Source organism: Brienomyrus brachyistius, chromosome 1 (assembly GCF_023856365.1).
Source record: "Brienomyrus brachyistius isolate T26 chromosome 1, BBRACH_0.4, whole genome shotgun sequence".
NCBI classification, from domain to species: Eukaryota; Metazoa; Chordata; class Actinopteri; order Osteoglossiformes; family Mormyridae; genus Brienomyrus; species Brienomyrus brachyistius.
The window spans coordinates 7,027,404-7,039,745 of NC_064533.1; the positions used below are offsets into that span (position 1 = coordinate 7,027,404).

The following is a 12,342-nucleotide window of genomic DNA, read 5'->3' on the forward strand; positions in this document are numbered from 1 at the left end:
TCGGATCAGCGCTTACTGCATGTTAGCTTGAAAGGCCTCACTTGGCGTAGCTTCGATTCGGCACCTTCATCTTCAGAGAGGTGATGTGAAAGTCAGAGCTGTGCTGACAGGAGCCTGGTGCATCTGTGCCCGACTGCCGACGGAGGCAAGCCGCCGATGGGCAGGACATGGCGAGTGTGTCAATTACATCTGATTGCATTTTAATATTCATTGCTTTTAAGTAACACTTTATTAATTTTCCACTGAACCCACACAACCCTGCTCTGTTTCTTTGTCTGCCACCGGACTGGATTCACACTGTCGACAGAGTTAAAGTTGTCGTATTCAGAAACGAATCTTTTTAATAATAAAAAAGGTCACGTTACAGCGTATGCAAGGTACAAAAACGGTTAGAGAAGCGCTGTGTGAGATTTAGACCTTACCGGCGGTCTTGGATTTTGTGGTGTAACCAGAGATGGTGGGGTGGGGGACGTGGGTGGTGTGTGAGACAGATATTACCTTGGGGTGTCTAATCCTTCTTCTCTCGGAATCTTGAAGGACCTTCGTGATGAAGGTCTCACGGAAGTTATCGTCTGATTTATAATCCCTCCTTAAATGTAGCCAATGGCAGTAGGAGCCTAACAAAGGTAGAGCATTGAGAATGTCCGCTTTCGCACCCTCTATCCTGCTTTTGAATCCCCCCCCCCCTTCTCCCCCCAAAAAAAAAAACAAAGAGGGGTATTCTGCAGCCCACCGTGGCAGGTCTCAGACAGATCGCCAGGAGCCCTGGGGGCGTCTTTGTCACCTCCAGTCTTTCTGAACCCCTAAGAGGACTCGATTGAAAGAGGATATGTGTTAATCACCAGTGTGCAGGATGGGGGGGTGTCTATGAGGGTGACCCAGCCGTGTAAATGTGTTTGCTAGTCGCTTTCTGCAGGGGAGCAGAAGGCAGATTAACGGGGGCTTTGCCATCTCCTGCTACCCTGCTGCTCCTCGGGAGCCTGGCTTTTCTGTACTTTCCCCTGCCTGCTACCAGGAGATCCTTAAAAAATGGACCCTTTCATATTTTGTCACCAAGCACCCGTCACTCACCCCCCTCCCCCTCTGTGTAAGATGCGCCCCAGGGGATTGTGGGTTATTATGCTAATGACCCCTTTGATGACGACTAAAATCTAAAATTCTCGGCCCCGTCTGCTCCCCACCTTCGGCCCGCCCACCCCCCCGTCACAGTGGGTCTGTTGGGAATTGGGAGCAGCTCGCCGGGGGCTCGCAGACAGGCCCCGCCCCGGCTGCCGGCTTTGCATGTCGATTAGCTTCTGAGCCACAGAAGTTTTCGGCTGCGACTCTAATGAGACGCGGGACGCAGCTCCGTTTGCGTCTGGGCAGGACCCAACGTCGTCACGCATCACAGGCGACATTCACAGCAATCTGCCAGCCGCACGGCGTCCGCGCCAAACCCGATGGACGGAATAAATCCATATATAAACAGAAAGCTGCGTGTTTACGGAACACCACCGATACAATCGTTATTAAATCACCGTCACACCAACGTCGTGTGAAAGTCGCCTTAGTGCTTTTGTCAATAGCGCAGTTGGGCTGGTGTACAGATGCGGTGGAGCGGTAGAGCTGTGATTTACTGACTGATAGCGAAGAGCTGCTTTATTGGAAGCACGAGTGGTATTTACGGGGCTGTGGTCACTAATGGGGGGCACTCTGGGATGGGGGTGGTTGCTTCAAGCAAATTCAAGATCATCATTCTGTGAATGGGCCCCCACCCACCCGCAAAGATTTGCTTCATGCAGCTATGGTGCACTCAAACAATGCATTCGCTTGGGCTCCCCAAGGTTAGGGGGCCCCCTGTTGGCCACAAACGGTCACTACACTAGGGGAGGTGGTTGTGGGTGGGGGGGTAACTTTTTGAGTGTCGTCGTGGACTTGGCTGCCAATGCAGCTCCGGTTCAGATCCGATCTGACCTGGGGAGGATTTACCCTGCACCTTACCTGTCTATAACTTTTGATTTCCAGTACGTGGGTATAGGACAAGTGTGCCCCCACCCCCCCCTCCAAGGTCTTTGTTTAACCAGCTACAATCAGCCAGAAGAGTACATACGTGGCTCCTGGTGAAGTGTTCTGGGCTGGGGAATCAGCTGTGTGGAGAGCAGCCAATGGAAGCTGCAGGGCTGAGTGATGTCATCTGCTGAGGGGGCGGGGTTTGTGCTGTACAGTGCAACAACTGTCATTTATATCCAGGTCCAGTCTGAACATTAGGACCGTGAAAGAGAGACCTGCCCATGGGCCGTCTGCTAGCCCCCCTCTTCACCTGGAGTTTGGGATGACTTGCAGAAAGATAAAGTCACTGATGTTGTTTTTTTGCTTGCAGTCATCCTCAGAAGGACGAATGGAGGAGGGGGGGGGGAGAAAACAGCAAACCTAATCAATTTATGCAAATGAAGCTGGTTGAAATAGTCCCTGCTTGGAGATTAATGGCTTCCCTGCACCATGAGAAGAAAACTTACTTTCTTTTTTTTTTTGCTTTTGGTTGTAATTAACATAAATAAATGGGTTTGATTAACGAAGAGCATGTAATACGGTCTCGTTCCCAAAGGCATATGAAAATTAGTTTTATTTCTTAATTTAATTTAAATTATGCAAAACATTTGAAGTGCCCCCCCCCCCACCATAGGGGGGACAGGGGCTTTTACTTCCTGCACTCTGTTGCGACGGGGGCAGCAGGACCCACGGTCTTTACCGTCGCCTCTCTGGCGCGACGTCTGACAGCGTAATTGTACGCTGCTCTTGTCCTTCCTTGTTTACTCACTCCAGTGACTATTCTTGGGAGAGCTGGGCGTGCACGGCCCGCTTTAATGGCTGTTATTGCCCTCTTCCTCGTACTTAATTGAAAACGGCCTTTGTTGGCCCGAGTCGAACGATAACAGCGATTACAGCTTTTGTGGCGCTGACTGCAGGGTGGGGTGTAGGACACTCGGTGCTCTGCCCCCCCCCCCTTCTTTGGTGACCCCTGGTGGCAAAGTTCTACACTTACAGCTTGGACTAACTGGCGTAGTCTTAGCCGAGGTCTGCTGAAGACTCAGCACTTAGGGTGTGGAGAGACCGGACCTAAGTGGGCCAGCCCCAGTTGGGGACAGTAGTTGCCTAATTAATAGTTGATGCCTCCCATACCATATGGTCCTGCCAACTGGGTCTTTTTTGCCCTTTATTTGGTGCTTGTCCTCCTGCTGTGGGCCCACTGGCTTCGGACACACTCTTTACTGTGGTCAGCTGGGGTGGGACTTTCGTTCGGCAGCGGAGGAACTAGGAAAATTCACAAATGTACCGCATAACTGTGACCAGCAGGGGGCGCTGCACTCAGAACTGCATGCTGCTAATGCTCTAGTCCAATGACGTTTACTCAGTACCTTTCTGTGACCAGGTGAAGCTAACGGTTTGTCCGCCTTTTTTTCCCCATGCAGCCAAAACTGATGGCAAAAGATCTCCTGGACCTGGTGGCATCGCACTTCAATTTGAAAGAGAAGGAATATTTCGGAATATCATACACAGATGAAACGTGAGTGTGTTTGATAGATATAATGTCAAAGGGGTAGTCGTTTTATTTCGCCTTACAATAGACCAGCAGGCTTTGTCTTTTCAAACAGCGGCTAAATTAATGCTGAGTGCTGGTACAGCTAAAAAAAATTGAGACCATTCTATATATATATATATATATATATATATATATATATATATATATATATATATATATATATATATATATATATATATAAAAAACGTTTAAAACAGCAGTACACAAGAAGAAGGTGAAGCAGGAGACACTGGGAATGACCAACAACCAGTCTGACAGAGGGTGGAAGCGACTGTCTAATGCCAGAGATGATGTCAACTTATCCAACAGTGCGTCATAAATCGGAGGATGACCTCAAGTGACCTTCAAAAGGAATGGGAAATATTAAGTGGTGTGAAGTGCACTGTTAGGACAGTTCATAACAGGCTCCTAGAAGCAGGACTGAAGATCCATAAAGAAAGGAAGAAGCCCTTCGTCAATGGGAAACAGGGAAGAGCCAGGCTGGCGTTTGCAAAAAAAAAATTAAAAAGTATATTTTATTATACATAAATTGAGAAATGAGTGAAATTGAATATTTTGCTGTGATTTCTTAATTCTTTCCAGAGCTGTATAACTTGTTAGGTTATTGAGTTGCTCCTGCTTGCATATCAAAGTGGCACGGCAGACAGTCGCCGTAACCTCCGCTCGCCCGAGTGCAATGGCTCAGCCTCCCAACGGGCGACAGCTTCCCAGACGCCTCTCGACAGCCGGCTGAGGTGTTTGCCGTGTTTAATTCCCCCGTCTTGGGGCCGTTTCGGGTCACTGGCTTCCTCTCTTCAACACGGGGCGCCCCGGTGTCAGAGCCACCTGCCTGCATTTATGTTATTTATTTATTTTATTTCACACTTTTGAGGGTGAGACACTTAAAGGAAGATTGTGAACGTCTACCTTCGCTGCTGGTGATTTGCAGGAGGGAGGAAAAGCCAGAATCTAAGCATTGGGGACGAGGCCTTTGAAATACTTCCTGAAACCTGGACTCGACAAAAGGCAGCATTTCTGTGTGACGCCAAGGATGGGTAACGACGTGGGATCCTGCAGAAGATTATCTGCTTTTGTCCTTCCTGCTGTTTGATTTTTAAAAAGTTGAAAGGAGAATGGGAATGATGTTCCCTTAAGATGAAACCTCAAAGTCCTAATTCTGATATCTCTCTTTCTAGGGATGTATGCGTGTGCTTGCGCATTAAACTGACTCACTGTCTCTCCAACATTTGCATCATTAATAAAATTTGGTTGCTTCCGGGTTTCGCAGGACTGCGGAGGACATTTTTGTGCCTCTGGGGTGTCAGTGATCTGTATGTAGCTCATGACTTAAAGTGACTTAAAGATTATGGACGACTGTGTAAGAATGTGCTGAATGTTTGTCCATCAGGGGGCATTTCAGCTGGCTGCAGCTGGATCGGCGGGTTCTGGAGCATGAGTTCCCCAAGAAGTCTGGACCGGTGGTTCTGTTCTTCTGTGTCAGGTGAGCACCCCCCCCCCCCCGCCCCCCCACGAACTAGGCTTCCAGTACTACCTGTGTCGTCGCTGCCCCTTCAATTCGTTGTGTTTGGTCTGTTTGCTGCACAATTCGTGGGCTGTTCTCCGACGTGTCTGGTCTGGAGTCCAGACCTGATGCCAAATGACAGCGACAGGGCAGCCAATCGCGGGCCCCCCTGCGTGGCGAAAGCACTCACGCTCCTCAAAAACAGCTGCCGTGTGCGTTTGTCTGATCGCGTTGCCAAGGCACCGGGTTTCCAGGCGATTAAACGTGAGCTGTGGAGATAACCCAGCTGGCCACGACGAAAAATAGAGACTGTTTTGTTTGTGCCTGCGTGAGACAGAGTTAAAAGTCCTTGTGAGTGTGTGTGTGTGTGTGTGCGTGTGAGAGAGATTCATGTGGTTTTTCCAGTTTGTGCTTTTCCGGGAAAACAGCGTCTCAAGCCTGAAAGCAGGAGTCGTCGTCGTGACACCCAGAGTTGAGCGATGCACTTCATCTCCCAGCGGCATCTTTAGGGCTCTAGGACACTTCTGGGCTTTTCTGCAGAGGTGGGGGGGGGGCTTTTCATCGTGGCAGTCTCTCAGACATCCTTGGAGTGGCTCCTGCTTTTCAGAATACCGAGGGTGGTCTGTAAACACCGACTGCAGCTGAGAAGTGTCTGTACAGTCAGGGACACCTTCAGAATAGGGTTGGGTAGCGTCAGAACTTTCACTGGTCAGAAATTTCGAGAACTGATGGGCAGCCACTTCAACCCCCACCACTGTGTGGCCCCCACCTGGATGAAGCCATTCTGCACCAGTATACTCACCACACAGTAGCTAAGGTGGTGAAGAGGCAGGAGAGAATTCACCAGTTAGATGTAGGGGGTGACTAGAAGGCCACATTTGAAAGGGCCTCAGTGGGAAATTTTAGGTGGGAGATCGGGGTAACATCCCCACCCTAAGCAGCCACCTGGGGCGGCATCTTCTGAAGGCAGTTTCACTTTGTCTCGGATGGTGCCCTGCATGGTCACACCTGTGCCGCCACAGATTAGCTACCTGATGGGGGTGGGAGGCGACCAGGTGAGGCTTGTCTTTTTCACTGGTCAGAAATTTCGAACCCCACTGCTCAGGTATTTTTTCACTGGTCAGACTTTTCGACAGCAACTGGTCAGTCATTTTTTAACTGGTCAGACGTTTGCATCAACACTGATCACACATTTTAAAATTCTTTTTAGCTCCTGTTGGGAAGTTAGGTTTATTCGCTGGGCTCAAATTGCAAAGGGTCAGCACTACAGGAGTTTCACAGCAGAGGTGAGAAATGTCACAAATTTAACTATATTACACTGAACTGCCTAGGATAAATTACACCAGGCTGGTGGTGATAATTAATAGCAGCAAATTAGTGGGTCGATTACAGCAGAAACGCATCAACCGTTGTAAAATTGGCTCTGACCCTGATGTTAAATTTCTTCCACGGGGTACTGTGCAAATATCCCCCCATTAATCCCAGCTGCGGACAAGTGTGTTAATCACAGCCAACATTCAAGGGCTTCCCACTGACCCCTGTTTTACTACAGCAGAAGGTAGTGAATTTGCCTCCAAAATGGATTTTCTTCAACCTTGTCTGAGACTTCATGTGCAGTGAAAGTACAGAGGTGCCGCGTGCTTCTGTCTATAACTAGAGTCAGGAACTTTTAGATCGATTCAAAGTCACCTACAATGATGTCTTTGTTCGGTCTCCTCAAAAACGTCAAACTGTCAGCTTATATGGGCAGGTCTTTCAGAAGATGTGCTCTCGGGTGACACGTTCAAAACTTCCCGCATGAGCAAATCCCATCTCTGTCCGACGGGCAGGTCCTGGACGTGACGGTTTGACGTTGTCCGGCTGCATTTCTATAGGTCTTTGTGCCGCGGACCTTCCAGGTATTTAGTGAGCGTTGCTGGTAGATGTAAACCCTTCATTACATAGGATGTTTTAGCATAAAGATGAAGTAAATGCTGCGTTCTCGGGTGATGTCAGGTTCCGCACTGGGCCGCCTGACCGACAGAGCTCCTATATGGATGCCACGCAGACACCCAGTACAGGAAGTTACTGTACTGTAAGATGGCTGCATGTTCATCCCGGAGTTATAATGGAAAAGTCATGACAGTCAACAGTGGTGTTTACCGGGGCCTGAGGTTTTGGGGCCCCCTGCTGGCCATAAACAGTCACTACATTAGTCAGCCTAGGGGCCCCAAAGTGACTTTTTGAGTGGGGCCCCTTGGTGACGGTGTACGCAAATAACATGTTTTATTGCAAGCTGCTGTGACCCCCCTGCCTCTCTCTCACATGCACTCGCACTCGCACGCGCACACACACACACACACACACACACACACACACACGCTCTTGTGTACATTGTCAGAAGGTCAGTCCCTTAAGATGCCTTCAGGGGGTCCTGCCTTTCTGCAGGTTATACAGATGTTCTTGTCTCTCATTGGTCAGTCGGGTCTGTTCTGCCCGCCTCCGGTCACACAGCATGCGGGTGCAGACGTCTCCCATGGGCGGTCATGCGATCTTGCGTGGAGCCTCGGAAATTTCCGGAAGGCACAGCTGTCACAGACAGCAGGGTGTGCGGCGGCCGGCGCCGTCTCGGTCTGGGAGCAGATGCGCTGTCTCCTTGCTGGGTCGCTTCTGGGAGCGTGACGGTAGTGACGGTCCTCTAATGAGAAGCTGCGGGACCGGGTGACACTTACAAGGGCAGGCAGTCTACAGTACACAATTTAATTTGTGTATTTTTATAAACGGGCATCTAATAAAGGGCGTTTGTTTAGCATTCACCTTAAGGACTGCCTCAAAGCTTGACCTTAGATGGGGAGCTGAGCAGATTGTCCAAGCTTCTCAGGCTTGAGTCAGCCACTGGTGTTACGTGATCTATGGTGCCATACTGAGATTTGGCCTCTAGAGGGCGTTCTTTCTGCATGAGCCAGTCCCTTTGGAAGCTGGGTAAATGAAGAGCAGCCCACCTGTGTGGGCCAGCAGCCTGTCCCTGCGGGCTGAAATGAATCACTTTGCCTAGCAGGGATCTGCAAGACTACAGAACAGTTAAGTGGACATGAGCTGATTCTTAGGATGGGGCGGATTTGCGGCTATTGGGGCCACCCTGGTCCTTGCCGGAGGGGCTCCGCCTCGCAGAGAAGCGAGAACATCTGGGGCCAGGACAGAGGCTGGAGGTGCAGCGTCTGACAGAGATGTTAGCGTCGATGTTTGGCTCGACGGTAAACTACAGGAGGATATATTTGGTGGATAGTTCCAGAGATGATGTCACGTTCCGCTCCCCTGACCATCTTTTGAGGGCTTCAGTACCACCCAGTGAGTTGCTGAGCTTCTTATGCTGTATATGGTCAGGAGAAGCAGCCAGGCTGTGCTTTGTAAGGACCTCCTGGGCTTCACGAGTCTCCATTGTGTTTAAATTGCAGTAAGTGCTCTCAAGTGGCCACATTAGACAGAAGTGGTTCGGTTTGTTTTGGTTGCCACAAGAAGTAATTTCGAGACCAAAGGTACCGCGGTAAACGGGGATCTGAGGAGGATGTTACTTATATGGGTCACAGGTCTGTGGCAGTGAAAACAAGCCAGCAGAGCCAGGGATGGTCTGTAAGGATGGGAGGGTCCATTTCTTTGGGGGGGGGGGGGGGGGGGGCAGCAGGAGGTGCGAGGTGGAGAAAGGACAGCAAACGGAGGGAAGCTGAATTACCGCGGCCGTGATGAGCTGAACGGTAATAAATCCGCAGGAGGCTGCGCCGGCATTTCAAGTGTCTGCAGGTTTGTCTGTTACTCCAGGTTTTAAAAGAAACAAATAGCAATTCTTTGTGAGTCTTCAGGGAATCCTTCCCAGTGCATAACACTGTATATGAAAGGAGATTAAGTGATAACAGCACAATGACTGCGGACGGGAGCAATGGCTGTAATCGCTAAGTGCGCCGGGTCTCTTCGTGCCTCTGTTACAGCTCCTTTTGTTTCCCAGTTCCTAGAACAGGATACTGTCTGTCACCAGCAGAGGGCCCCCAAACCTCTGGGGCCTAAAGCTAATGCGTGGATTGGGTGGCGGTAAATACCACTGCTGGATGGCACATTTTGAACACTGTAACCCAGTCTACAAATCACATCCAGCCCGAAGCAGATCGTTGTGATTAATATCTCGCTCATTTCCTTCGATTAACAAGCATTTCTGAGCGTCACCCCAATTAATTCTCCCGGAGGTCGATCTAGACGGCCGCTGGTACCGTGATTTAGTGTTTGCTGCCTTGCGGTGTCGGGCTGCGACGAGCTGAGCTTTTCACGCATGCTGGAACCAACAAGGTAAAATACAGTCGCTGAACACTAATGCAAAGCGTCTTGTCGCACGACGGTGGACCTTATTCCTTGCATCAGCGTTTCTGTGATGTTATTTTTCTTTCACGATGGACCACGAAGACCAACTGGGACACGGTAGCTCAGATTTTACCCTCCGGATGGTACGGGTGCCGAAAAAGCTGCTTTGTATGGACTTTCTACAGATATCAGGGGTCGCTGTACCGCATATAGGACAGCAGAGGTCCTCTTAAGGAGCACCAAACTGATTCTACCAGGCCAAACCCACTCAAGCAGTATTTCCTAAAACTGAAAGCATGCTGTTTTTTTTTGCCATCCAGTGTGGCAAGGGTCCCTGCCAAGGACTCTACGACCACCGAGGGAGAGGGAGAGGGAGAGGGAAGCTGGGATTATCCCTCCACTCCTTGTCTTGCTCCTCGGCTTCAGCCATTGGCCCATGCTTCGATGGCGCTAATGCTGATTGGAGGATGGGGGCCGTCATGTTGACAGGGCCCCGGCCCTGTGTCTCAGCCTGGCATTGAAGGATGCTTTTATCATGGGCACACCGGCCCTAGTAGCACAAACAGCAACTCGCAACGTGATTGGCTAGTGCAGTGAGTCAATGGGGAATCATTATGGACATGATTCGCAAACACACCCACCTCCCCCCCCCATCTTCCTTCATGGGAAGACAGAGATGTAGTAATTTGAATCTAGTTGGGTTTTCTGTCGCTAAGCAAACCACCTGAACGCTCACAAGAAACACCCGATGATAATTTTGGCCAAATTGCATACAAGGTCATGTTCTTGTGCATACTGACCCCTAGTGGTATATTGTAGTAATCTGCACATATAATATATGCTGAAAGCATTGATGATAGGGCCGGCTGAATATTTATGAAGAAGCTCAAGTTCAGTCGGATGTCCTGTAGATGGCATGATGCTTAAATAAAATTTTATTCCACATTTCTCTGAACTTTACGCTCAGCAACCTGTAAATTGTATCTGAGTGCGGTGCCCTATACTGCATAGGGTCCAGGCCCTCTGTAACTCTGACCAAGCATTGAGAAGATGGATGGATGGATGGATGGATGGATGGATGGAATTGCTTTTACAGAAACTGCTTTCTATACCTGTAAAACTTTAGTGAAAAGGGTGTGGGTTTTCTCTTAGATTCTCTGGGATTAAAATTAAGATTTTTTTTTTCTCAAAAGACAAAGCAGTAATGTTTGAACTCCTTGAAAAATCGGCCAGGCACATTGTCACGTTGTGATTGCCCCACGGTGATTCATTTCATGTTTGAAATGGCTGTTTTCCAGGTTCTACATCGAGAGCATATCCTACCTGAAGGACAATGCCACCATTCAGCTCTTTTTCCTCAATGCTAAATCTTGTATCTACAAGGTAAGATGCCTCTTTTTTTACTGTGCTTGTTGCTCTCATCGCTATTTGGATTTATGAGACTATATTTGTGACACAAGATCAAGGCAGTTGCAATGTCAGCTGTCTGCCAACAGGGGGCGGATCGAGTCAGAAATCAGTGATAACGTGGCAGTACAGTTCACGCTATTATTGACAGCTGAGGCTCTGTCACAGTCTGTAATGCTGCCCGTCTCATGAATTAGGATCCTATACGTTTCTTCAGTGTTTTTTTTTGTGAATGTGAAACTGTCGTCGTTGCATCGCAAAGATAACCAAGCATCTAAATCTGCATATGAATCTGTTCACTGTGGGCATCTATTGGTGGATCCAGAAGACAACTGCCTTCTGCTTCACTCTGTTATTCAGAAGCTCCATTGCTGATTGGATGAGCACTATAGACTCACTGATTTATCGAGGTCGTCCTCTGCAAGTCTAGCGTTGAATGACAGAGAAAGGTTCGCAGATCGGCAGTTTCGGAAGTGACTGCTTAAGTGTGGAGCTTCGCGTGACTTGATTTTAAACAGCATCTGAGAGCGTCGGCTCCTCGCCGCACAGGACTCTGCTTGGGTAGTCGTTGATAAAACACCCTTTGTAAGGGTAAAGATGCATAAGCTGTTAGTGTAGAATCCAGGTCAGGTCGTCCAGGACCCCCCCCTCCTCCTCGATTCCCCTCTTTCCCCAGCTGCTTTGTCTTGTCACTCCCATCTATTATGGACCGGTGCAAGACCACCAAGATCCTGACCAGAAGATACATAAACAAAACCCCTTCTTCTCCATGCCCCCCCCGCTATGAGGCTTTGCCCCATATCCTTTAAAGCGGTATTTCCCAATCCAGTCCTCGGAGACCCGCAGACGGCCCCTGTTTTTGCTCCATCCCTGCTCCCGATAACTGTCAGGTAGGGAGCTGGGGGAGAGGGTCCCCAATGACTGGGCCGAGAATCACCGCTTTAAAGTTTCCTCGCCAAGCAGACGACGAGACACACAGACAGTCTGCCCCCGTCCTTCCAGACCGAACTGATGGTGCGTTCAGCCCCTTCTGTCAAAAAGAGCTTCGACCTCTGTTAACTGTCAAGATCAAGGCAGCTTCCCTCATTAGAAGAAGAGATCTTTCTCAGAGATTCTAATTAAATCTGAGCGGTTGGCATACAAAGACAGAGTCCTCTTTGTCTGCCATCACTCAGGCCGTGAAACTTAAAAGGGGAGCTACAGTGCAGAGAGGGAGGTGTCGCCATGCAGTGGTCTGGTCTTCCAGGCTCCGCCCCTTGCTCTGATTGGCCAGAATCAACACCTTTTTTTCTTTTAGAGAAATATTGGTTATTGTTATAACCAATTACTGTTATTGTTGCCTGTTCCGTCTGCATCCCTCTGTTAAGTGTTGACGCTTGTTTATATGAAAGTTTAATTCAATATTTTTCATATCTCTGTCGCACTGATAGAAATTCCTTTTAATGGGATGTTTTGTGATGAAATGATTCTGGTGTCCTAAGAGCGTGCTGATTAGTGATACTCCAGCAAGGTCAGCAGAGGCCCCGTG

The 12,342-nt window shown here is 49.1% G+C and overlaps 1 protein-coding gene across 10 annotated transcripts in view; it reads left to right on the plus strand.

The window, feature by feature from the left end:
- Positions 1 to 12,342, plus strand: part of frmd4a (FERM domain containing 4A) — a 101,410-nt gene that overhangs the window by 59,343 nt on the left and 29,725 nt on the right. For all 10 annotated transcript variants that reach the window (XM_049006189.1, XM_049006187.1, XM_049006186.1 and 7 more), the window contains exons 3-5: positions 3,450 to 3,544; positions 4,968 to 5,060; positions 10,706 to 10,790. In XM_049006189.1, coding sequence (XP_048862146.1) covers positions 3,450 to 3,544; positions 4,968 to 5,060; positions 10,706 to 10,790 — 273 coding nt within the window. The remainder of the gene's footprint in view (positions 1 to 3,449; positions 3,545 to 4,967; positions 5,061 to 10,705; positions 10,791 to 12,342) is intronic.